The 27,005-nt window shown below is 40.0% G+C and overlaps 1 protein-coding gene across 1 annotated transcript in view; it reads right to left on the bottom strand.

Annotated features, from left to right (window-relative positions):
* CUNH14orf39 (chromosome unknown C14orf39 homolog) overlaps positions 1-27,005 on the bottom strand; it is a 50,849-nt gene that overhangs the window by 11,446 nt on the left and 12,398 nt on the right. Inside the window, exons 4-13 of the mRNA XM_029912087.1 lie at positions 22,728-22,817; positions 17,913-18,100; positions 17,398-17,440; positions 15,420-15,540; positions 13,047-13,141; positions 9,196-9,335; positions 8,604-8,683; positions 5,591-5,676; positions 5,416-5,480; positions 3,549-3,619 (exon numbers count right to left, since the gene is read on the bottom strand). Coding sequence (XP_029767947.1) covers positions 3,549-3,619; positions 5,416-5,480; positions 5,591-5,676; positions 8,604-8,683; positions 9,196-9,335; positions 13,047-13,141; positions 15,420-15,540; positions 17,398-17,440; positions 17,913-18,100; positions 22,728-22,817 — 979 coding nt within the window. The remainder of the gene's footprint in view (positions 1-3,548; positions 3,620-5,415; positions 5,481-5,590; positions 5,677-8,603; positions 8,684-9,195; positions 9,336-13,046; positions 13,142-15,419; positions 15,541-17,397; positions 17,441-17,912; positions 18,101-22,727; positions 22,818-27,005) is intronic.

Here is a 27,005-nt window from a genome sequence, read left to right as displayed (position 1 = left end):
CAGCTTGGGTGCCTGGTGCCTGGAGCCGGCCCTGGTCCTGGTGTTCAGCAACCAAATTCTTTTGTTTTTTAGATGTGTGTACAAAACACTGAATCAGCACATCCTTCCACCATCTGGCCATATCTCCTCCACAGTCAGCATTATTTGCTTTTCTAGGTTGTGCTGGCTCTTCCCAGAGACCCCAGTGAAATTCATAGGTTCTAATGCCAGAAGGGACCAAATCTGACCTGCATAACACAGGCAATATAATTTCCATCAATAATTCCTTTTGATCTAGAGCATATCTAGTGGCATGGAGGCTGTGGCCGCCTTTCACTATAGCAACCTTGTCCATTGCAACTGAGGATTTAGCACTCTAGTTTAATCTGGTAAAAGATGTCTTAATTATTAATTATTCTGAGTAGGTGAAATTTGCCCACGCACATGGCTGTTCCTCTGCATCAGAGAAGGGGGTGCACGGGGCTCTGTAACCTCTGTACGTGGCAGAAGTCACCACCTCTACATAGCACAGCACAAAGGGGTATGCATCGAATGAGGCTAAGAGAAAGTGGTCCTGAAGCCTGCTCCTATTGAAATCAATGATAGAGAAGCTGTACAGGGTTTGTAAAGCTGCCCCACACTCTCGCTCACATGGGCTTCACAGAGCCTATTTGCTCTAGCTTTGTGGAAACAGGGAAGGGTTAGGGTTTCACTCCAGTTTATTTGCAATTCTAAAAAAAAAATATTTAAAAATTGCAATTCACTTTGATGAAAGCTGAGGTGCCCCAATTTTATAAAGCTCTATTTAATGTGTGTGTGAGAGAGATTTTACATATAGCAGAAAGCTGCCACAAACTCCCCATAGTTAAGGTACTGTAGGGAGTCAGGGGATACAATATGGCCTAGAGGACAGAGCAATGGACTGGGAATCAGGAGATCTAGATTAGCCACTGACCTGCTGTGTGACTTCAAACAAGTCACTTCACTTCCTTTGTGTATCTTGTGTATTTAAACTGCAAGCTCTTCAGGGCAGGGCCTGTCTCTTACTATGTGTTTGTATAGTGCCTAGCACAATGTACTCATCTCAGTTTGATGTGGTGCGTCCCTGTCCAGCTATCTCAAATAAAAGGGTTGTTGTCCCATTTGGGTCCCCCACCCAACTAGCAGCAGAGGTGGAGAAAGGGAGGAAAGTTTACCTGTACAGAGCAGGGAGAAGCAGGAAAGGGCTGGACCAGGCAGGGCATCTGCTGACTGGAAGGGTATATGGGGGTGGTATTTATACCCCATGCAGCTCTGGAGAAGCCCTCTTTTACCTGGATTGGGCTGGCAGCACCCACCCATAAAATCTGCCTAGGGACCACGTTTCCTCAGGACCTGCTATGTGCTTATGTTAGATACCCTTTTTTCCTGGAGGCGGGGAAGAAATTTTTCCCTCACCTCATGATTGGAGGAGGTGGAATGGGGTTTTTTTGCCTTCCCCACAGCAGTTCTGGGACCCGGTGGGCTGGGGTTGAGGGGATAAGTTATAATGTCGCAACTTAGTAAGTAAAACTCATGGCAGAGGTCCAGGGCATATACTCATTATGGAAAGGATATGGTTATCGGACAAAAGTGACTGGAAGAGGATCTAAAGGGAATTCTCCCTTAAGAGATCTGAGTACGCTGGGTTTGGGGCTCCTATGTCTGGTACAGTGGGAAGATGACCCACCTCTTTTTTAGCTCCTTTTTGCCTCAGACAAAGGGAGGGCGGTGGACCAGGTTGGGGATTATGTGCCAATGATTAAGAAAATGATGATGACCTGCACTGTACAATTTACTGTCAGGTACGCCCAGATGTTTTAAATGAATAAAGCTGCAACCTTATTAAACCACATACATTGCCTCCTGTCTTTCTTCTGGTATGGCTGGAAAATGGGGCCTGATCTTAGCTGGGGCTTTTAGCAATGAAAGAGGTGCTGGTGGGGGCTCAAGCAATTAGGTGCCAGGGCTCAAGCAAATAAGTGCTGGGGCTCAAGCAATTTTTTTTACTCTCATAACTGATGTGGCAAGCCCAGAGGCACCAGGCTATGATCTGCCACACCTAGAAGTGCCAGGGCTCAGCCCTGGCAAGCTCTGGCACAAATTAAGCACTGGCCTCTAGGTGCCACTGTGATATGTCTGTACATAATGAAGTAGAAATGACAAAAATGTTTAATAATTTATAGGATAGCTTCAACCTGAGCTTCTGCCAGTGTAGATACAGGGGCTCCAAGATGGAAAATCTCTGGGAAGAGGTTGTGGTGGCTGAAAGCTGCCACAAGCACCACTCAGCTGGGGGACGATAGGAGTCAGTATAGCCCAAAACTTGGCCAGTGCTGGCTGAAGAAGGCGCATGTAGGCAGGATGATTGAGGTATGTGATGAATCAGTGCATCCTCTCAACATCTACCCTCTGTAGAAATTAAATGGCCTTCATGCAGCAAAAGAAACAAGGAAGCATAAGTGGAAGTATCACCATCTGTCCTTACACAAGGTAAATTTCCTGTATTGCGCAGAGAAATCAACTGTTGTATGGAAATATAATTTGTACCTCATTCTACCACCTTATTTGAACCAGACTCTGTATACAATTAATTCCCAAACTATTAATCCAATGGCAATCTGAATGTAGCACATCTCTACCATAATACAAATACTAATAATAAATCAAAATAGGTTCATATTGGGTAACACTCCAATTATTTAGTGACTTTAATTAATACCAAAATCCATAAACATGTACCAGAAAATTTCACAAGTTAATGTTGGCGCAAACACACTTTTTTTTTTTTTAAAGAAAAGTCCCTGGTTTCTTAATAAAAGTTCTTTATTCAGCCACCTGGAATTCATTGTGCAACAAAAAGCCCATAGATATCACATGCCTCTTGAAGAAAGGTTTGATAACAGAAAGGTTCAGAGCTCTTATAGATATAAAATGGACAATTTTCACTACTAGCTGATACGGCTTTCAGTAAAAATTGCTTCCAGGAGGACTAATCTTTAATCATCCAAAACAAAAGAAGACATTAAAGCTTGCTTGCTACAGCAACAACTCCTCTGTCCAATCAGCCACAGAACAGAATCTCAGGGACACTCATATATTATAGTAACCATGTTTTCTCCTCCCTGATAAAACTATAGACGTAAGTCATTTTATTGAGGTCGTAGATTCACGAACAAGCTAACTGTGCCAAAAGAATGCATGGTATTTCATAGCAATCTGACCACTATCCAAAAATTTTCTTGCCCTGACAGAAAGCTCCACTTTTTACAAGTATCATTAGTATATTAACTAAAAAAATTTCACATCTTGGAAGATGTGTAGTGAACTTAAGCTATCTTTAGGGATGACTTGGATATTGGAGGAAAATATAATTTTAACATTGAAAAAAAAAAGTCTTTAATATGCAGATAAATGATTATATTGAAGGCTGTAAAAACCAAGGACCAAATCCTGCTCTCCTTGTTCTTGCCAGTAGTCTCATTTCAGGCAGAGTAATCTCATTATTCTAAATAAAATAACTAGTTAAACAAGAAAAATGTTTAACTTACTTGAGATATATATGCAGAATCCTTTGACTTACTTGCTGCTCCCTTATCTGCACATTCAGCATCTTTGTTTCCTATACAAAGAAGTTGGCATTGTTTGTATCACAAATAACAAACAGCATTTATTTTAAAAAGATAGTTCTTGTAACTAAATGAGAAACCTGATATTTGGAAAGGGTACCTGAAAATGTCTACTAACTTTACATTGCTATTCATAGACTCGCAGACTTTAAGGCCAGAAGGGACCACCATGATCTACATATTGCAGGCCACAGAACTTAACCCACCCACTCCTAGAATAGACCCCTAACCTCTGGTTGAGTTACTGAAGTCCTCAAATCATGATTTAAAGGCTATGTCTACTCTAGCACTTTTGTCAGTAAAACTTTTGTTGGTGAGGGGTGTGAAAAAAAACACATCCCTGACCGACATAAGTTTCACCGACAAAAGCACCAGTGTGGACAGTGCTATGTTGGTGGGAGACGCTCTTCCATTGACATAGCTACTGCCACTCATTGGCAGTGGTTTAATCATACCAACAGGAGAGCTCTCTCCCATCGGCACAGAGCAGCTACACAGGAGATCTTACAGCACCACAGCTGCAGCAGTACACCTGTGCTGCTGTAAGGTCTGTAGTGTAGACATAGCCAAAGACTTCAAGTTAGAGACTCCACCATTTACACTAGTTCGGGTAACATTTGTATTGAAGCTGCTGACTTTGTATATTCATCCTACTGATTCTGCAAAGCATTTGATAAGGACGATGAAACCAATTCAAATTCCATGACAATGCTTTTCAAGTGTCCTGTAATCTTAATGGAATCCCACTTTGTGGCCATTTTCCAAGTAGTTTCCCATCATTCTGCCACTTATTCCAATATTATGGAAGCACTGCTTAGGCTGCTATCATTATGCCTGGTTTGCTCTGTTCCTCCTGACTGATGCTACTGCTCTCTGAGAATGTTAGTAGCAGACACAAGAACAGAAATAGACCTGCTGATGTGGAAGCAGTATGAACAGCACACCCATACAAGGAGTGACAGAGGAATCTCCAGGGAGAGGGAAAAAACAAGATGGGAAAGATAAAAGCTAGAGGGAAATGAGAAATGTTATAAGATTTTTTTGTCCTACATTTCAGAACCTACAATGTGAGACTTGCAATGTCCCACATATTGTGGGCCCTGATCCCACATTGCAATACTGGAAGGTCTAGGTAAGATCTTCACATACACAAACTGCACTACAACTTCTGACAATGATTTAACCTGACAATACCATGGAAATCCAATTGAAACCAAAACTCAAAGACTTGTGATTTTAAAATTATTGGTTCTCTTCTCGTATTTCTGTTCTAATTTTGTACCTGTTCTGCATGTATCCCACAAATAAATTCTTATTCCCTTACAATTTACCAAGAAAACTACAGTTACCGTGCCTATTCTCCCAATTCTTCTTTGCCCTTCTATGTCTTTTATTCTCTTATTTTGTGTTTGTTTCCCTTCTTTTTATAAGTTATTTATCAGATCTTACTTAGACAATTATTGACTCCTAAATCACTTAATTTCTTACAACCCTTTACTTTCCATTTTCTTACACCATTCTGGCCACTGTTTCAGACACTGGCTTCCATTTTTATACATCCAATTTGTGTCTACAATTTCTAGGTCACTTGGATGTCTCAGTACCTCACTGCATCTACAAACTTAAATTGCCTAAGTAACCAAAATTGCAGAAGCAAAAATGGAAGCCCAATTTATTACAGGACGAAAATTTGGCCTCATCTTTTTTTATGTCATATGTTTTATCCAGGTATAGAGGAGCTTGCATTTTGATAGCACTTTCCATCCAAAAACCTCAAATAGCCCCTTACCTATTACTGTAGCTTCATTTTCAAACCATTGCTTGCAAGTTGTTTGCTCCTGAGGAACTAGCAATCTAAGAAAACAGAAATAATGCTGCTGTTTGTCTGACTGTGGATTATTTCCATGAAATCCATCTTCATCTATAATTTCAGCAATGAAAACTGGTTTACTAAAAAAAGTTACCTGAACTGCATTTGGTTTTGCAAGCTTGCTATGGATGGAACTTTGGCAATTTTGGGATTGTTAGTCCCTGCAGTCTCATTAAATTTCTAAAATACAGGAAATATTTCAAACAAAGGCATTTACAAAATTGTTACTTCAGCAATGATATTTTGAGTTTTCCTTAGGCTGTACAAATTCCGTCCTCTTAACCTCTATTTATAGGTCATAACATCCAAACCTTGTTGTTTTTGCTGCTTTTCTTTGGATTACCTCCAGATGAGCATTTTTCTATAGGATGGATTCCCAAATGATGTCCTTTTGCCAATATGACCTCATCAATGATGTATAGAGGGGAATATTTCCTGGTCCCTAAAGTAATACTATAATTTTCCTCTTAAAACCCCATTTGTGGCAGCATCATGTTCTATGCCCACATTTGATTTGTCTGTTAGCAAACCCAAATCATTCTTGGTAGTTATTCCTTCACAACCATGGAGAAAGTGGGTCCATAACCTGCCTCCATCTCTAAAGGCCGATATGTGCACACTCCTAAAGTGAGGAACAGTGAGCCTGCAGTTCCTGTGTGTTGGGGAGTTCCAGAAAGCAGAATACTAATACTGCCCACCAGAGTTCCCTCTGGGGTGGTCCTACATGCTGTGTGTAGCACATGTCTGTGCCTTAATGGCACAATGTGGCACTAAGAGCCTAATGAAATGCCTACGTAGCAGAAACACTGTACTTTATAAGGCACTTAAAGCATTTTTTTTGATTTGCAAAGCACATACCAAAATGAACTGAGCACCAAATAGAGGACACTCATTAACTTATCTCACTTGTTTGGGATTTTAGAGAATACAGTTAATAGGACAAATTCTAAGATCAGGTACTCCTGGGCAACACTTTTTAAACCAGTGAGGTTGTACAGGTGTAACAGATGGCAGAATATGGCTAAGTTTGTGCGTTTCCTGTTTTTCTACATCTTTTGCCCTGTTGTGAAGCATTATCCTGCAACTGATGTATGACTTTTACATATTCCGATCATTAAAATCTTTCAGAAGTATTTCATAATTCTGGAATCAAGTGCTTTAGTGGATTCTAAGTGGTGTAGGGCCAAAATACACCTAATTTACTCATGGGTTAGATAGTCTTGTGGTTCAGCATATCTCTAGATTCACTATCTGAAATATTTTAGTTATGAGATATTTTCAAAACTGATGTACTAGACTCAAAGTGAACAGTGAGTCCAAAGTACACCCTGTATTAAGTACCAATATACTGTGTTTCTACTAAATAACTGGACTTTTTCTCTGCTTAGCCCCCTTTGTTCTATTATGGTGTGTTAAATTAAGCCAAGACCTCTTCAATCATGCAAAAACATTTACATTTGCTCAACTTTGTCAATAGGCCTATTCACATGCTTAATGTTAAGCCTCTGCATAAACGGGGCCTTAATTAGTATTGTATGTATTTGGAACTAACCTGTACCCTGGAAAGAACTATTTTAACTATATTGTTCCAGTTATTCCAACAATTATCTTAATGTTTGGAGAAATGGGAATGGAACTTAACTCATTAAATACAGAAAATTGATGAAGAGAAAACTTATAGAACATAAAAAAAAATCTGTACTGATTTCGTAATGCTACAATAGTGTATATAGTCTGATTTCAGTGTAAACCTTTGCTGCCAGTGACAGAAAACAAAAACAATCATTATTCAGCATTTGCTGTTTTCACTCTTCTGTAAAGGTATATATGAAATCCAGAAATCAACACTATTATTGGAATAATACTTTGCATGGTCCTTGAAGGGATGACACAATGGGAAGTAGGTGGATCTGAGGGTTGAATTATAGACTGGCTTGAAAAAAAGAAGCCAATAGAAAATCCCACTGCCCTATATGGACAGAGGATTATGGGGTTGATAAGAGGAAGAGGGAAAGGAGCCATGTATACCCTTCTCCTAGAGAGACAGGGAATACTCCTTTCTCCTAGAAGGAAGAATTACAGGTAAGAAAACTGCCACAAGCAGGAAGGAAAAGAAAGCCCCCATCACCTTTCTAGTGCTGAAAGCTACTCCTCTTTCACTCTTCTCAAAATGCAAAAATCCACCCTCACCACACACCTAGCTGCCCATAAGTCTACCTTTTCCTTTGACAATTGCTTCAATGTATTATCTGTTGCAGTTATGTATTATTAATATTAAATTCTGCAGCAGCACTTTGACATTCGAGGGCAGCATAAAATAAGCAGCTTTCCAAATTGAAAGCCTGTATTCACAATTAAATATAAATATGAATGCTAGGTACATTTTATTGATTGCTATTTATTTTAATATTTAGTTCCATAAAAAATCAGTTACTGGATGTGCTTTAAGCTGTAGTACATTTCAATATACCACAAAAGCTGTTTTTCTGGGCATGGGAGGGAGAGACAAAATGTAAGTACAGGTTGTTCCAGTGTATGGAGAGGCTCTGTCTGTGCCTTTAAGATATAGGGCCCTGGTTTATTTTCCCTGTCTGATCTTCAAAACTGAGCTGTCAGCCACAGAGAGTCTAATGCGTCTAGGCGTCAGTTCTTTATTAAATTCTTTATTGGGGTAGCCAACTGATGATTGTTCAGTGATTCAAGAACATGCCCTGTTTTAGGATGCCAAGAACTTGCTAAACATGCCCAAGTGAATCTCCTGATGTCATTTAAAAGACTTGGATACCATGTACGAGTGGGGGCACAGTTATAGACCTGGATTTTGAAAAGAAGGCAATGGTAGAATGCCTAGTATGATCACCAATCTCAATTCATAATGGCCATCAGAGAGTAAAAGCATTCAGTCACTAGTGACTTGAGTTTGATTTGAAACAGCAACCTAAGGGGGAAAGATTCTCTATCCTATTACCAAATCCTGAGCCATCTACCTCCCTGTGTTATCTAGTTTTAAGATACGGTAGCACTGGAAATATTTTAAGTGCTTTTAATTTAAACAAATAAAACATCTTCTGTGGCATCATGGCCTTCTCAAGTGGAGAACTGCATACCTGTGTTTCACTGTTCACTTGGCTCAAGGAAATACTAGCAATACCTGAATGGTCCATGGAATTGTCTCTTTCTTCTTCACCTGCATTATTCAATAAACATTACTTGACATTGTTAGCAGTATTATATTTAAACAGTGTGCCCTAATTAAATTGAACTTGTGAATAAAACTAATCAACTTGGCATTTAATATGGATCTGAGAGAAATATATCGCACAGTATGAAAGTACCAGGTGATTTACTGTAAACTAATGTATGCAAAAACTAATGTTTGAAAAATTTCACCAATGCAAAATTTCAAATATTTCAATACAGTTTACTGGATTTACCTAAAATGAGTAAAATACTATCATGTCCTTTGTGGCAGAGAAGAGTCAGGTATCAGAGGTAGGGGGAGATTTTCAAAGCACAAAGGGCAGTAAGGCATCCAACTCCCATTGAAAGTCCGAATTAAGTGCCATAGTAAAGACCGTTGATTAGATAAGTTACTATGGTTTCTATATTTTCATTACTTTTTGAACCAAATTCCACACACCCCTGCCCCTCACAAAAAAAAAATAAAAGAAAGAATATCATTAGAAACACACACTGCACCTGTTTCTGTCCTTTGCGAAGACAGTCTAAAAGTCTGTACAGATTGGACTAATTTCTGAGGAATGCAAGGCAGATGTAATGGTTTATACTGTTGATGTTTCCCATTTAATAACTGTAGATTTCCAATCTCTTCAAACATCCTAAATTAAAAATGGAGTCAACAATTAAAAATTAAATTTAGTAAAACCTGACTATTCTAAGTGGAGTTTTCAAAGGTGTTTTCTTCCCAAGATCCATACTTCAAGAAAGATCCAAACCCTTTTAGCCCAGAAATCCATCAAATTTTAAACTTTCCTTAAAGCTTGCAAACCAAGCATAAAGAGGTCTTGAAGATAGCAGAAGGTGAAAGTGGCAATGGGTTGATCATAACTAAAGGGACGCAGTCAATTTGAAAGTTTGTCATTATAAAAGAAAAAAAATAAAAGTACTTTCAGGTACCTGCTCTCAAGTCCCCTTTGCATTATTTTGTAATTTTGAAATCAAAATTTCCTAATTTAAAAAAAAGTGTCTCTTTCCCTGTGGCTGTCTGAAAGATCCATATAACACAGCAACACACACACAAAAGAGGAAAGGGCCTTGATCTATCAGTGCATTTAAGCACATGAAAGCAAGTGTTTACTTTAAGCAAGTGAATAATTCCAGTGAAGTCAATGGGACTACTCACAGGCTTAAAGTTATGCATATGCTTATTGCTTTGCTGGATTGAGGCATAATGAACTAAATAGATGACCATACACCAAGTGCTGTCTAATGCACAAAATAAACAAACTGGAGAAAAAGAGAAGAATCTTTCGGTTATAGTAATCATAGGTATTACTTCTAGCAATAGCTAAATCTTCCAAAAGAAGTGTGATATTAAAGCTGATGGTGTCATTTTAAGATGTCAAGGAAATCAATGCATGGCAAGTGCTGAAAAGCAACCAGGGATAAAGTTGGAGATAAACCGAGAGCTTTTTCTAGGACTACTTAGTTGCATTTTGTTCAGGACTAGGCTGTTTGGTGACACCTGTTGCCTTCATTCTGCACTGAATTGGACAAGGCTGTGATATAATGGCGGTTCTGAGCAAAAACTACCTGATACTACAGACCAGATTTTTAAAGCTATTTAGATATCTAAAGATGCAATTGGGTGCCTAGTGGGATGTTCAAAAGCCAGTGGGAGGTAGGCATCCAGGTGCTTTTGAAATATTTAGGTGCCTAAATACCTTTAACAATCCGGCCCTATGGTAATAAAGTATTTTTACATTATTTATCATTCCAGGAAAATACATCTTTCCATCAGAGCTACTGAAACAAGACTTCAGTCACATGTCATAATTTCTTAAGATGACAAAGATAAATATTTAAATGAAGTCTTAGGAATAAAGACCTTCAAATCAGCTTGGAGTTAAACTTAACACATATACAAGGGGGTTATATATTTTCCCCCTTAAAAATGCTATTGAAAAAATCCATAGGAATCATATGGTCTTTCCTTCTCTCTGACTTAATTGATAATCATTAAAAGAAAAATCAAACTACAGACTGAAGCTCAAAATGTTCAAAATTGCAGCACGAACAAAAAAGATAATTTGTCTTCAGTATCTACTTCAGCTGTATTGTTATTAGTCATCTGAGTAAATAAGAAATCTTTATCTTGATCATAATTGCAAAACAGATAATTCTTTTGGCTTTTTGCCAAGGTGCACGTCAAACGGCAAAAGTAGAGGCTCTAAAGTCAAAATAAAATCTTGTGTCCACAGCAGTAATTTCTTTATCCTAGCTTGATGAAGCTGTGAGATATCAGTGAACATGGCCTTGTCTTCACTACAATATTTATTGTGTTAGAACACAACCTTGAAGAGCCTCATTAACACAATGCTCACGGTGACTTTGCAGTCATCATAGACAAAGACAAGTAGTGCTGAGTATTTTTAACCATGACTAACTGACATGATGCTGAACATGACTTGTCCTTACCTACAGCGCCTGTGCTTTCATAGCTGGCACTGACTCTTCAAGGTCATGTTCTAAATTTCATAATACAGACAAGCCCCTTAAGAATATTTTTATTCTCTAACATATTATGAACTTTTTCCATTAGTAAATAAAATCTAATCAGTCATGATCTAGAGAGGATGAAAGAATTACAATCACAGTCCATGGAATAGACTTTCCAGACAGCTTTGGCAAAAATCTCTTATTTGGGAAACAAATACTTTAGATACTCAAAGGGAGAATTAAAATCTCTAGTCAAACTGAGAAACAATTGTGCACTTTGTCTCTCAAACACTTTTGGAAAACCTAGAGCATGAACATTACATATGTCAGTGTCATTTTTTAAGACTTCAACCTTTCTGAGCAATAGCACATTATCTATAACTGATAAGCGGAGGGTGGGATTTTTCAAAAGAGACTGAGTCACTTGGGAGCACAAGTCCCTTTGAAAAATCAAAGGAATCTGTGCGCCTAACTTACTTAGGCCCAGGTCCTCAAAGGTATTTAGGTACCTAATTCACACTTGAATGAATGAATGAGAGAAATACTTTGGAGGATCTGGATCTTAAGTTTTTTTGGAAATCCCACCTGAAGAGTTTCAGTTTGTTCTTATTTAGTCTTGACTACTGTTAGCCTTTTTTGCTTCTCTTTATTTCTGAAGTCTTACCAACAAAAGAGGGGAAAAAGGAGACAGGGATGCATGCTAACATATTCATGCAGATGTAACTGATATACATGTCCAAATCATCAGAAATCAAACATTTGAACACATCCTAAGTCTGTGAAAGGACACAAACAGAGACTTCAATGAGTGGGGATTTCTGGAAGAGATTTAAAGGATAGTAAAATGATAAATGCTTCCATTTTTAGCCTAATAAACACTAATTTAAAAGCTTTAAAAATAAATCATGTTCATTTTACAAGGAGATCATAATGCAAGACAATTTAGTGCACAACGATCAGGCCAAGTCCTTAAGACATAGTTAGAGCTTAAAACAAGAGTTTTGCAATTTTGTATAGGGTGTTAACTCCCCGTTTTAGTACTCACCAAAGGTCCAATATAAACTCAGGCTGGCCCTGACAATGATTTTCAGTCAGTTGTAAACCAGCTGAAATTAAACTAAGGCTCAGTTGTAAATGACCACTGACTAATTTACTAAGCCATTAATCCTGTCTATACAGCTTTCAATCATGCATGTTTTTAAGAATTAAATTAGGGTTTAGATTTCTTAAGTGGCTCAAAAAATGAACTGATCACAGATGACATTTGGAAGCCTCTAAAACCCAGATTGTTAGTTATGCACCAAATATTTACAACTCTTTTTGTGTAGTAAAGATGATGTGGCTGTTACTTCTGATTTCATAATAACTGCAGCAATATTCAACAGCTGCAAGATGTATACATAAATCTAAGCAGTGGTGGTGTGAATCAAAGACCAACACTTAACAGATTTGAATTAGATGTCTTCAGACAGATTCAGCTTTTTAAAATCAAGTTTTCCCCAGCTTTTACTAAAATAATTAAATCCATTTGTGTTGGGATGAGAAGTGCAGCAGTCATAGCCATAACCATGGATGTAGTTTGGGGGGCAGGAGGTGTGTTGTCCCCCCAAACTGCAAGCCTCGGGCAGGCGCAGAATTTGCCCCTCCGCCCCACACATGGCCCTGTTTGCCTGACAGGAGCTGCCCCCCAAATATAGAAGTCAAACTACACCAATGGGCTGGTGAAGCCACTGTGGAGAAGTTGAGCTGGTTCTCTGTACCGGACTGAGGGAAAATTCTAGTGCCCCAGACATGCCAGACTTTATACACGGTTCCAGGCTTTGCCCCATCACACTTATCCGCAGACTGTAGAACTGAGTTTAAAAGTTTACCTTTCTTTAAACGCCTTCCTTTTCTCTAATTTTTTTTTACTTTTTCCTTCAATAATTTTAGAATGATTTTGATCTTCTGTACTCCTTTCAAAGTGCTTAAAAAGTAATGAATAAAATAAATGTCAAAAGTCGAAAAATATTAACAGCCTGCCACAGATGTCTGCCGATGTTGCTAAATCCATTCATAGATAGGAGCTCTTTAGATGGTCTCTTTAATTATTATAACATTACTGTCCCTAAGCCATTTTATTAAGTGTTTATCCAGAGCCTTGCACAGTGGGACCTTCTCTGATTGGGATCCTTAGGCATGCATCCGAAGAAGTGGGTTGTAGCCCACGAAAGCTTATGCTCTAATAAATTTGTTAGTCTCTAAGGTGCCACAAGTACTCCTGTTCTTTTTGCGGATACAGACTAACACGGCTGCTACTCTGAAACCTGTCATTAGGCACTACAGTAATACAAATAAATAAATAAATAATACTCAGGTAGGGACTGACTCTGTTCCCACTGCAGTTTTGACTTAACTTTTGCCATTGACTTTAATGGACTCAGGACTGTCCCTTAGTTTATAGAACTGCAATGCAGCTTCTTGATCATTGTTATGCCTCTGATGTAATGAAGTATGTTTCAATGATGGATCAATTTAGGCTATTGTTCCTCTTCTAAATCCTTTATCTATCTGCAGCAAGCCAGTAAGTAGCAAATTAATAGTAAAATATCAAAAGAAGAGCAAATAATAAAGAATTGGACTAATATATACAGGAAGCATGAAACCAATATCAAATGAAACAAAAATATCTGTCCTAATGCTAAATCTTCACGAGAGAATAATCCTTCTTCCCATATCTTCCACATTTACAAAGAGATGTGTGTGTTTTAGATAATCCGATCCTTTTACGTGATTTCCAATTCTCACACCTTCTCTCTCTCTAGGTCTTCTAAGGCAAAATGTAAGTTCACTGTAGCTCAGCAATATTTCAAGACTTCCAGATCTCCACTTCTTCTAAAAGCTCACCAAGCTAGAAGCCCAACCTAGAGTGGATGGAGTCAACGTCCAAATACCTCTCTCCAACAATTTTTTGTAGACACCTGCCAGTTCACATTCTAGAACGTGACCTAAAGTATCACAGAAATTCAGCCTGGGGATGTTATGTAAGTCCCTAAAAATCATTTTAACAGTGTCCTAGAGCAAACTCTTTCATAGTGGGACTATAAGAGTATGAATTAAAAATTCATTAACATTTAATTCCTATTTGGTTAACGTGCATAAATGTATTACAATAATTCCAACATGGCATCAACTACATAATGCTATACTCAGGTTGGAGACTAATTCCCCAGCTTCTAAAGTTGTGGGAGTCTTCAGGAAGAACTCAGGATAAATTGTTCAGGAAGACATCACCAAGAGGTCCTGGACTGGAGAAAATTTCCCAAGCATTTAAGGAATTCCAAATTCCCACACAGTATATATCTTATTATGCTAAAAGTATTCTGGATGAAACGCTACTGACAGTGAGCTAACCTGGATATTATGGGCCATACTGTGTCTTACTGCCACTGCCCTCTCTGGGTGCAGAGGGGCCACAGGGCAACAGAAGGAATTTTGGTTAAGTTAGCCGAAATGCCTCCTGGGCACTGCATGCTGGGGTAACAGCTTCAGCATCCACTGACAGGTATACAGTGTGCCTTCCTCCACACCAAGCCAGCTCAGTTGGGCAGTGTGTTAGGAGCGTGGGGCCATGGCTGTGTCCTTACACACACCTTGTTAGGAAGGTGGTCCTAACTGTGAGCAGTGCTTCTGCTACCCAACAGGACTATGTTTAGCTCTGGTGCAAAGGCACAAGCTGTGGAGATGAGGATCATCTGAGACAGAATTATCTAGCAATACATCTATTCAAAAGAGAACAGGAATGTATGCCATTCTGACAATGAACTCCATATTTAGGTACAATACATTAATATTCACAAGGTTAACTTGCAACATCTTAAATGCCAGCAGGAACTGGGAGCACTGTGGTGCATTTAGGAATGGCACTGATAGGTTTAGCCTTCTTGAGCTGGAAGGGAGGTCACCATGACACTGTGCCTTGAGGGAAATGATGGTGTAAGCTGAGATCAATATAAGGCAATCCTCAAGAGTCCATAAATTCATGGAGTCACATTTCCCCCTTTCCTAAATAGAACACTTACAATGCAACAGAAACAATACAGTAATTACTAATTCTGGAGTCATCCTGTATGCCTGTGTGCTAGGAAACACAATATACTGTTATCACTACAGAAAGACACAGTGACATATTAGTGTATATCCATGCATATACAAATGTAAAATACAATTGTATATAATTAAATTATATATTAATACACTGTTACCTGTTTGAAATAATTAATTTTCATTTCTACTTCATCTGCTTCTTTCTCTAGTTCAAAAGATTTCTGGGTAAAAACTGCAGCATGCTTGAGGACGTCTTGTGTTTTTTGCCTCAGATAAGCACTTTTATGTTAAAGAAACAGTGAGTATAGTATGTATGACATACTATCATGTCAAAGAATACAGATATTAAACTATTAAATCTGTATGTATATTATACTGAAAAAGTTTCTATCTACACAGTTGATGAATTACACCTATATGATCCCTGTAAGGGGCAAAACTCCCATTGGGTCATATGCTGAAGTCCTATACTCAGAGCCTGAATGTCCCCTGCACTGTTAAAATCTGCTGTAGAGAGATTTGGGGGAGGAAATCTTAGTGAGGATTTGTTTTTGGAGATTTTCCTACATTGTCTGTCAGGGGAATGGAGTGTGCCCCCTCACAAAAAGGGTGCAAGGGCCACGCACAAGCCTGCAGAATCAAGGAGACCAGGGTCATCTATGTGCAGGCTATGTGCCTCCACATTAGTGTTGAATCCATTGGAGCTGCACTAACAGGGACTCCCTGCTGGTCACAGTAAGGGATTGTGCACTAGAAGTACTCTAGGACTGTATTCCCTTTTCCAGATAAAGTCCATGGAGTCCCGGCCCACCCAATCACACCCTTATCCCCTCAGTGCAGACACTGGATATTCAGAAAGAGTTCTGCCACACCCAGGTGGTGGTTGGGGTGCTGAAGAGTTGGCTGATCTCCCATAATGTGCAGAAATGGGGAGATTCATGAAAGGGCAACCCCTCTGAGGTAAGGATCTGGCCCAGAGTTTTTACTCAACCCTTAAGCAAACTCTCTTTAAAGCCAATGGGAGTTTTGAATGAGTAAGTTCTGAGGGCCAGATGTTACCTTAATTGCGTGATGTAACTGCGAACGGGTAAGAAATGGCAGTATTTGACCAATAAGTGGGAAGAGGGGTCCAGCCAGCTACACAGCACTGTTTCCTACATGTGTGCGCGCACACACCTATGTCCCGGAGCCCTTTCGGGTTCCAGATCCACACTGAAGAGACAGTGAGGTTCAGCGGAACTCTTGTGGATTGGAGAAAAGCATTTCCTCCCCCAAGCTGCTCTGGAGGTTACCTTGTTGTGCAGCTACAATGTAGTTATGCAGCTGGGAGGCGGCGGGGTTGCTTCAGGAGGCCTTGGAGCCAGTGCAGAGGCACATGCTATATGTGCAGATAGCCTCAGCAGACTCTTTAGTCAAGGTTTGGAGACTAAATCTTCTTATTCTTCCATGGTGTAGCAAAACCCCACCCTTCTCTAATGGAACATTTTGATAGAAACTTCATGAAAGGAACCTCAGTTTTCTTCCTCCAGGGCCCCACTCATGGAGGGTATTATTTGGCTCTCAATTTTCCCTCGGGCAAAACTCCTGCAGAAATAATGTCTAAGCGTAAAGTTGTAATTTAATGACAGTAATTTCTTGTGGCTATTATCACATTTGCTCGCCGACAAGCTGCAGAGGACAAGAGGCGCAGAAGGAAGGCGAGACTGGCTTCCAGTCATGATCAACAGCCTCCTGCTGAGCCTGAAAACATCTGCCCTCATTGCAATAGAACTTGTGGTTCAAGGATTGGCCTTATTAGCCAGGGCTGCCCGGGGGGGGGGGAAGAGGCAAGTGGGGCAATTTGTCCCAGGCCCCGGCCCCACAGGGGCCCCCACGAGAATATAGTATTCTATAGTATTGCAACTTTTTTTTATGGAAGGGGCCCACGAAATTGCTTTGCCCCAGGCCCCCTGAATCCTCTGGGTGGCCCTGTTATTAGCCACCTGAGGACCCATAACTCCCATGGAAAATGATCAAACTCGGTAACGAGTGATCGCCCATCATCATCACCACATTCAAGGCTACAAAGATAGTGAAAAAGCCAAACAAACTTTCCTACCCACCAGCCAGTAAATATAGAGAATGTGTCATGGATACATCTGTAACGCCCAATCAGAAAGTGACCTGAAAGGAGCAGGCTCTGAAAAAATAAAGTTGCATTTTAGATTGTTCATTCACTAATGTCATATTTTTCGCAAAGACAATTAATATATAATATTAATTGGTTGGGGAAGCACTCTGCGTTTGTGTTAAAGTGCTGTACAGAAAGAGCAATATAATACAGACACATAGAACAACAACAATACTAGGAACAACATGAAATAAATGTTTGAAAATTAACTTCAAAATAGTAAAAAAGCCTCTGGTACAATGGAATACTCTAAGGACCTGTTACCACAAGCCAAAGGACATGTGACTCTGAGTGATGAGCACTCAGAAAGCCCTGTGTTGAAATCCAGGTTTTGCCACTGACTCCATTTGTATAAGGGAGAAAATAGTTCTTACCTATGAAGGAGATTAATTAGTTAATGTTTGTACAATGCTTTGAATTTGCAATGGACTATAAATTATTATTATTTAACTGGACCCTATTAATATGGTAATACCGGTACCTAAAATATCCAAAAGGTTAGCTTCCTTCCATTTAAATTGTTCAGAATGTTTCAGAACTCTATTCCGGATTTCTTCAATCTCTTTTTTTTTCATATAATATTCCTGAGCAAGAGCATTTTCTGAATATTTTGCTTTGTGTTGTTTCAAAATCTCTTTATACTGGTTCATGTGATCCTGATACATTTTCCTATTAAAACAACAAAGTGGAATAATGTTTTGATTCAGAATATTTCTTGCATTAATGTATTGTAAGTCATTTAACTTGAGAAAGAAGTTAATTATGTAAAAAAAATCAACTCAATTTGATCTGTTACTCTGTTGACAAAGGTCAGGTTATGATGAATACAACCTTATTTGGCTGTAATTATTCCCTTTCATCGAATACTATGCAGTACAAAACAGAGTACACAGTTGTGAAATGAAAACAATCGTTTCTTATTGTTCTGAAAGTGATGCAGAATATACATGTCCAAAGACAGCTTTGCAGCATTCAGATGGTTTCATTTGTATATGGCTTAACATAAAACATACAGCAGGCCAAATTCTCTGCTGGCATAAATTGACACAGTTCTACTGATTTCAATGGAGCTGAACCAATTTATGGCCCAACTTCCTTAAGTGCTTCTCAGCTTTCGATGTTAACAAACAGGGGCCTAATTCATAACTGGTTTAAGGGCTTTCTCTTAGGAGGTACTGAGCACTCTGTAAGCACACAAATTAGTCCCATTAAATGAAACTATTCACATTGCTTAAACATTTTGCTGGATAAGGCCAGAACACTCACCAGCTGGCAGGACTGACCCCGAAATCAATTTTATGCTGGTATAAGTCCAGTGAAATCATCTGAGTACACATCCCCAAAATTAAAAAAATACATAGAATCAGTAAAAAAGGCCACATTAAAAAAATATTTTATTCTCTAATTTAAACCAGCAATGTTCGGGAATGCTTTTGTAGGCATTACTACAAACAAAAAACAAAGACAATATAAAAGCAATTCAGCACAAAAAGTGCTGAAGTGATCAATATCATCTTTGGAAACCACAGGAAAGAAAAGGAGCGTTGCATAGAAAGGTAATCATCCTGTGTTAAATCAATAAAGGTAAACCATGTTGCAAATACAACATGGAGTCCTTGTGGCACTTTAGAGACTAACAAATTTATTTGGGCATAAGCCTTCGTGTGCTAAAACCCACTTCATCAGATGCATGAAGTGGAAAATACAGAGGCAGGTATAAATACACAGCACATGAAAAGATGGGAGTTGCCTTACCAAGTGGGGGGTCAGTGCTAACAAGCCAACTCAATTAAGGTGGAAGTGGGCTATTCTCAACAGTTGACAAGAAGGGGTGAATACCAAGGGAGGAAAAATCACTTTTGTAGTGCTAATGAGGCCAATGTAATCAAGGTGGCCCATTTCAAACAGTTGACAAGAAGGTGTGAGTATCAGCAGGGGGAAATTAGTTTTTGTAGTGACCCATCCACTCCCAGTCTTTATTCAGGCCTATTTTGATGGTGACCGGTTTGCAAATTAATTCCAGTTCTGCCGTTTCTCATTGGAATCTGTTTTTGACGTTTTTTTGTTGAAGAATTGCCACTTTTAAGTCTGTTATTGACTGTCCAGGGAGACTGAAGTGTTCTCCTACTGGTTTTTGAATGTTATAATTCTTGATGTCTGATTTGTGTCCATTTATACTTTTGCGTAGAGACTGTCCAGTTTGGCCAATGTACATGGCAGAGGGGCACTGCTGGCACATGATGGCATATATCACATTGGCAGATGTGCAGGTGAACGAGACCCTGATGGTGTGGCTGATGTGGTTAGGTCCTATGATGGGTGTCCCTTGAATAGATATGTGGACAGAGTTGGCAACAGGGTCTGTTGCAGGGATTGGTTCCTGGGTTAGTGTTTTTATTGTGTGGTGTGTAGTCACCAGCAACTTCCACCTTAATTGAATTGGCTCGTTAGCACTGAACCCCCACTTGGTAAGGCAACTCCCATCTTTTCATGTGCTGTGTATTTATACCTGCCTCTGTATTTTCTGAATGCTTTTTAAAAAGACTACTTGAACTACTTCACTACAGTAGAACCTCAGGGTTATGAACAACAGGGTTATGAACTGACCACTCAACCACACACCTCATTTGGAACCAGAAGTATGCAATCAGGCAGCAGAGACCAAAAACAAAAAAAAAAGATAGCAAATGCTGTCCATTACAGTACTGTTAAACGTAAACTACTAAAAATAAAGGGAAATTAAAATAAAAAGATTTGACAAGGTAAAAAACTGTTTCTGTGCTTGTTTCATTTAAATTAAATTGATTAAAAGCAGCTTTTTTCTTCTGCATAGTAAAGTTTCAAATCTGTATTAAGTCAATGTTCAGTTGTAAACTTTTGAAAGAACAGTCATAATGTTTTGTTCAAAGAATTACAAACATTTCAGTGTTATGAACAACCTCCATTCCTGAGGTGTTTGTAACTCTGAGATTCTACTGTATTATCCTAAAACTATTGACACTGCAGTGTACTTAGAAATATGTCATAGTGATGACAGATAAGTCATGGCAGGCATTAGGCTAACACTATTTCATAGAATATCAGGGTTGGAAGGGACCTCGGGAGGTCATCTAGTCCAACCCCCTGCTCAAAGCAGGACCAATTCCCAACTAAATCATCCCAGCAAGGCTTTGTCAAGCCGGGCCTTAAAAACCTCCAAGGAAGGAGATTCCACCACCTCCCTAGGTAACGCATTCCAGTGCTTCACCACCCTCCTAGTGAAATAGTGTTTCCTAATATCCAACCTAGACCTCCCCCACTGCAACTTGACACCATTGCTCCTTGTTCTGTCAGGAGGAATCATCTGTGTCCCTCGAAAATATCAGAGGGTCCTGTGGCACCTCCGAGACCAACAGAAGCACTGGGAGCACAAGCCCTCGTGGGCAAGAACCCCACTTCATCTGAAGAAGTGAGGTTCCTACCCACGAAAGCCCACGCTCCCAACACCCCTGCCAGTCTCAAAGGTGCCACAGGACCCTCTGTTGCTTTTTACAGATTCAGACTAACACGGCTACCCCTCTGATCCTCGAAAATATGGACATGAAATTAGGCGTACCAGTCCCCCGGGTCCAGGGAGAGGATAATAGAGGCCAGGGACACCATGCGGAACTTGGAACGGGTTAGAAACCTGTTCAGGTCGCGCAGGTCCAGAATAGGCCTGAGACCCCCTTTCGCCTTTGGGATCAGGAAGTATCGGGAGTAGAACCCTTTGCCCTGGAACTGAACCGCCCCTAGGTGGAGCAACTGGTCCACCTCCTGACGCAGGAGGAAGACATGTTCCAGGTCCCCCGGGGCCATCGTGGATGGCGGGTGATTTGGCGGGGGTGAGGTGAACTGCAACACGTAGCCCTTGGAGATGGTACTGAAGACCCATTGGTCCGAAGTAATGCGGGACCACGCCCTGAGGAAGGCAGACAATCGGTTGCAGAACACAAACTTTATTAATCGGGGGGTCTCCCTGGCAACAGGCCCGGTGCCCCCCTGCAGATAGTCAAAACCGCCTCTTCCCTTGCCGGGACCGGGTTGCAGGGCAGAGCGGGATTGCCTCAGAGACCAATGCTTCTGGTCTCTGGGCCTTTTGTACGGGGGCTCATATCTGCTCCTCACAGGTTGAGCCGCCGGAACAGATTTGGCCTTGTCCTTAGCCAGGGGGACAAAGAGGTCCAAGGTCTGCAAGGTGGTGCGGGAATCCTTCATCCCATGCAGCCTGACGTCCGTCTGGTCTGTGAAGAGTGCCTTGTCATCGAACGGGAGGTCCTGCATCAGCGATTGTGCCTCCGTCGACAGTCTGCACAGCAAGAGCCATGGTGCCCTGCGCATGGTGATCGCGGAAGCCATCGAGCGGGCCGCCGTGTCCGCCGCATCGGACGCCGCTTGCAGGACCGCTTTTGCCGCCGCCGACCCCTCTTCCACCAGGGCCTTGAAGTCCTTCCTGTCCCGGTCCGGGAGGAGGGGCTCAAATTTAGGCAGAGACTCCCACAGGTTGAAGTCGTACCTGCTCAGTAAGGCCTGGTGGTTGGCTACCCGAAGCTGGAAGCTATCGGACTAAAAATTTTCTGCCAAAGGAGTCCAGTCTCCTGGCGTCTTTATTTTTTGGGGTGGGCGCGGGCTGGCCCTGACGCTCTCTGTGGTTTACCGATTCCACGACGAGCAAGTTGGGTGCCGGGTGTGAATACAGGTATTCATGGTCCTTTGCCAGCACAAAGTATTTCCTCTCGGCCTTTTTCGAGATTGGGGCCAAGGAGGCGGGGCTTTGCCACAGGGAGTTATGGTTTCTCATTAGTACTCACTGGTTTTTACAACATATGGCTGCCAAACCTGAAATGTTACTGGTCTCTGTTTCAAGGAGGATTTTTTTCCTTAAATTGTATACAGTAGAGCAAGGGTTTGAAAAATTCCAATATGTACTTGGGAAGTAGTTAGGATTTGGAGTCATTTCTAATGAAGGGCCACATTTGACCCTTAATTTTTGTGTATTTACATCAACTGGAGTGCTGTACAAGCGTAAGGATAAAATATGTCTCAAAATTAGTATAAGCCTGAACGTTATGAATATGCATGAACTCATATATCTCTAATGAATATTCTTTCAATTATGAAGACATTTGTTATTGTCCTGAAAATTAAAAGTATCGATTAAAAAATGATAGCTCCCTGCAATGTAGTTTGCAGATTTCTACACTTAGCAGCTAGAGTGCTTATTATCATTGCTTGAAAGTATTCTTAACATAAAATAATCTCAAATTCTCATACTTACTTGTCACTTTCTGTAGTTTCTTGGCAGTTTTTGAGTTGGTTATTCAAATATTCTTCATGCTTGCTAAGAACTACATATGTTGGTTTCCAGCTATGGCACAAGTTAAAAAGTGTATTAATGATTTTTTTATTAATTAAAAGTTATTTCCGAATTAAACACATCAAGAAGATTAATAAAATCAATCAGTTTAACTGGGGCTAATTCATACAAATTATTTATCTTATTATTTGAAAATCAAGCGAGGATTTTTTCTGTAGAGAAAAGTTTTCATAGACAGAAATTTGTTTTCCCAAAGCTTTTACAGCTGTGAGTCCAAAAGCATATATGGCTTAGAAAACCTGCCAATGATTACTATTTGATGAGTCTCACTTTTTAAAGAAAACATAGGGCTACATTCACAAAAAGGACGTAAGCATTGCAATGCTAACTCCTAGAAGCCTGCTACCCAATGGAATTCACAGCTCTGAGTTAGGCATCCAGGCTTCCCATACAACGCATGGGGAAAGTTAGACACCTAAGAAAGGGATTCGCAGAAGCCACCAAGCTGAGTACGGAGTCACTCCTGCCTAGGAGTGAAATGCAGAGGAAAAAGCCAGGGCTTAGGGCCCAGATCTACAGAGCCCATTGATCTAGGCCAGGGGTAGGCAACCTATCGCACGCGTGCCGAAGGCGGCACGTGAGCTGATTTTCAGTGGCACTCATACTGCCCGGGTCCTGGCCACCGGCCCGGGGGTCTCTGCATTTTAATTTAATTTTAAATGAAGCTTCTTAAACATTTTAAAAACCTTATTTACTTTACATACAACAATAGTTTAGTTATATATTATAGACTTATAGAAAGAGACCTTCTAAAAACGTTAAAATGTATTACTGGCACGCGAAACCTTAAATCAGAGTGAATAAATGAAGACTCGGCACACCACTTCTGAAAGGTTGCCTACCCCTGATCTAGGCCTTACATGACTGACAGGCCAGAGGGAGGCACCTATCTCTGCTCAGGATTCTCAGCCATGAACCCTCTCCTGGAGTTAGGGCTGACCTGGCTTAGGTGGAGGGTGGGGGGAGGATGAAGAGATAGACTACCCCTATTTTAACCAAATAGCCCAGTGGTTAGTGCACTCCCCTGTGATGTGGATAAATCAGGTTCAAGTCTCTGCTCCAATGACTATTTAATTACATACATAAAGTTGAACAGCTTCAACAGAAGAGATTGAGAGATCTCCACACCAGAATAGCCAAGAGCATGTGGTTCGGGCAATCACCTAGGATGTAGATAACCTGGGCACAAGTCCCTAAACTAAATCAAGCAGAGTGGGGATTCAAACCTGTCTCTCCCACACATTCTAGGTAACAAGTGCATAAGCTGCTGGGAATTCTGATGCATGCACGCACACACCACCTGCCCCCCAACTTCCCAGCTGTCTTTTGTGCAGGTTAGGCTTGCTCAAGAGCACGCCTACTGGATCAGGTGACATAGGCTGTATCTTGTAAGGTAACAACCTTCTCTTCATGTGTCAGTATATTTATGCCTGCATCTGTAATTTTCACTCCATGCATCTGAAGAAGTGGGTTTTTTACCCACGAAAGCTTATGCTCAAATAAATCTGAGGGGATTTAAGTGGCAGCTGAACAGTGATTTTGTGAACGTGAGTGGTGCCTAAATGTTGGACATTGGTGCTTTTGTGAATCTAGCTCCTAGTTACTTTTTCCAAAGAAAAATCAAACCAGACTACTTGTCTGCACCATCTAAAATAATTCACTGATCTCCATGTCTTAACAAAAGAAACCTGACTGACAGGACTAGACAATGAAGTTCTCAAAAGCATGGGCTAAATGGATCTTTATAAACTAGCACAAATAATATCTATCCATAGAAAGGTACAACATGGATGATGCCGAGGATAGGTAATGTCTCAAATCTTGCTAAATCTCAAACGTTACCTGAAAGAACAACCTTTACAAGTAAGCAGAGAACTCGATCCACATGCTCACTGAACCTCTGGCTTCTCTTAAGGCTAGAAACAAGGGCACCAACTGCAATGCTGATTTTTGAGATGTGGGCCCTGTCATTTGTTAATGGGACTAAGACCACCAAATTAACATATGGGCACCTTTGGTTAGGACTATTTGCATAATTGATTATCCTATCATTAAATTATTTATTGTTATTTATTTCAATATTAAATTCTTTTTTTTTACACTGCCCCTAAATCTTCAGTTTTAAATGTGATGCAGAAATTTGTATTGAAAATGTACAAATGTACAACTGCATTGTGAAAGTTCTCAGGGAGGAATCTAGATGTTTTGGAAATCTAGTAGGAAGTTTTTGTGGCTTTTGGCACTTAGAAAGACATAGGGGTTGGTTTGGAATTGTGAGATGAGCATAACAGTTTGATGTTGCAACTAAAACAGTCATCATGAAGTAGTTAACACTGTGGGCAATTATGTCATCGTAATTAGATTTCAGAGGTAACACCTTAGTGACATAAATAGGGCAGTTCACATCACAAATAGGTATTGATTCACTGTCTGTTTGCAGACAAAAGAAAACAGCATCGCATCAGTTTACATTCCCATAATTAAAATTTTCTTCACAACCAGAAAGTTAGAAACTTATTTTTTTAAATGAAAGTGGATATTCTGCTACACAATTCAGCAGCAGGAGTAGATTCTACAGCAAATTCTGTGGCTCCAGAACAGCAGAGTGAACTGTTGATAGTCTGTAAAATCACAAATTAATTATTTTAAAATATTTTGGATGGCTTCATTTTTTCTTGTGTTAATCGTTTACTAGTTGTAAAAATATTAGATTAAGGAATATAATCAGTAAATTAGATTATTTTATTCTGAATAATATACATATATCAAGATCCCTGCCTCTCTTTCAAAAAACAATAATATCCATCTATTCAAAGAATCTTCCCAATTTGTATTGTGCTGTATTGTTCCTGCTTCTGTTGTAAGGTCTTTGGGGCAAGATCCTGTTACTTGGCAAAAACTCACTTATTGTACATTGTCATATATACATATAGCACTATATAAACAATGTTAAAAATGGAGGATATAACCAAAACCTGAAAAATAGTTGATTTCATGACTGTTACCAAAACAGTGACTTCAATAATGGCTGATTTAGTGTAATTGCTAGCAAGAAGACAAACATTTAAAGAACAAAGACCTGACATTTAATTTGCTGAACAGGACTGCAAAAATATTGAATAAGAAATAATATATTCCAGGTCCTGAGAAGACACAAGAAGATATAATCAACATTTACCACAGCATTAAAATTGCAAATAAAAAGTGAATGAAAAATACACTATCCATCCAGACAATTTAATATTACTGTCATAAATGTTTGATACTATTTATGACTAAAAATGTAATTACAAATCACTGCATGTAGTGACAATTGGGCAAAAAGCCACATTAAAAAAGGGCAAAGTTTTTAAACAGCAGAGACTGATTGTGTGTGTGTGTGTGTGTGTCTGTGTGTGCGCGCACACTGAGGTATTGCTGTGACTTTCCTCAATTCAAAAAACAAAACCCTGCTTTTCTTCTGGAGAAAACAAACTAACATTGAAAAAAAAAAAGAAGAAGCTTTTATTAAATGAAACACAAAACGTTTATTATGAAATTCACTATGCAAGCATATTTATTCCTCAGATATAAAAAAGACACACTGTTCAAAGTGAAGAGTTTGCAATTCTGAAGTAAAACACAGGCATGCAATATTCAAGACACCAGTCTAACAAGTTAGGCTTATCACTTTCATATCTCCCCTTAAATACTACTGTGCTGTTACCACATTTATTTGCTTTTCCAACACTTAGCTTATTATAAAGTTTCAACCAAACCAGTCCAAATGTGCTAAAAATACATTTGATTGTTAGTTAGCCAGCAGGATGTCTTGTCTTCTATGATTCATTCAGAAAAATTAAGACATCCTAAGGAAGTAGGGAGAAAACTTGGCGGTCAGATATTTCCTTTCTCACCAATTTCTAGATCAGGGGTCGGCAACGTTTGACACGCGGCTCGCCAGGGTAAGCACCCTGGCAGGCCGGGCCAGTTTATTTACCTGCTGACGCGGCAGGTTCGGCCGATCGCGGCCCCCACTGGCCGCGGTTCGCCGTCCTGGGCCAATGGGGGCGGCGGGAAGCCGCAGCCAGCACATCCCTCGCCCGTGCCGCTTCCCGCTGCCCCCATTGGCCCGGGACGGCGAACTGCGGTGAGTGGAGGCCGCGATCGGCCGAACCTGCTGCGTCAGCAGGTAAATAA

This window comes from Terrapene carolina, unplaced genomic scaffold (genome assembly GCF_002925995.2).
Source record: "Terrapene carolina triunguis isolate 2854851 unplaced genomic scaffold, T_m_triunguis-2.0 Scaffold189, whole genome shotgun sequence".
Classification (NCBI taxonomy): Eukaryota; Metazoa; Chordata; order Testudines; family Emydidae; genus Terrapene; species Terrapene triunguis.
Note: the sequence above shows the minus strand (reverse complement) of the source record. Positions and strands in the feature narration are given on the sequence as shown.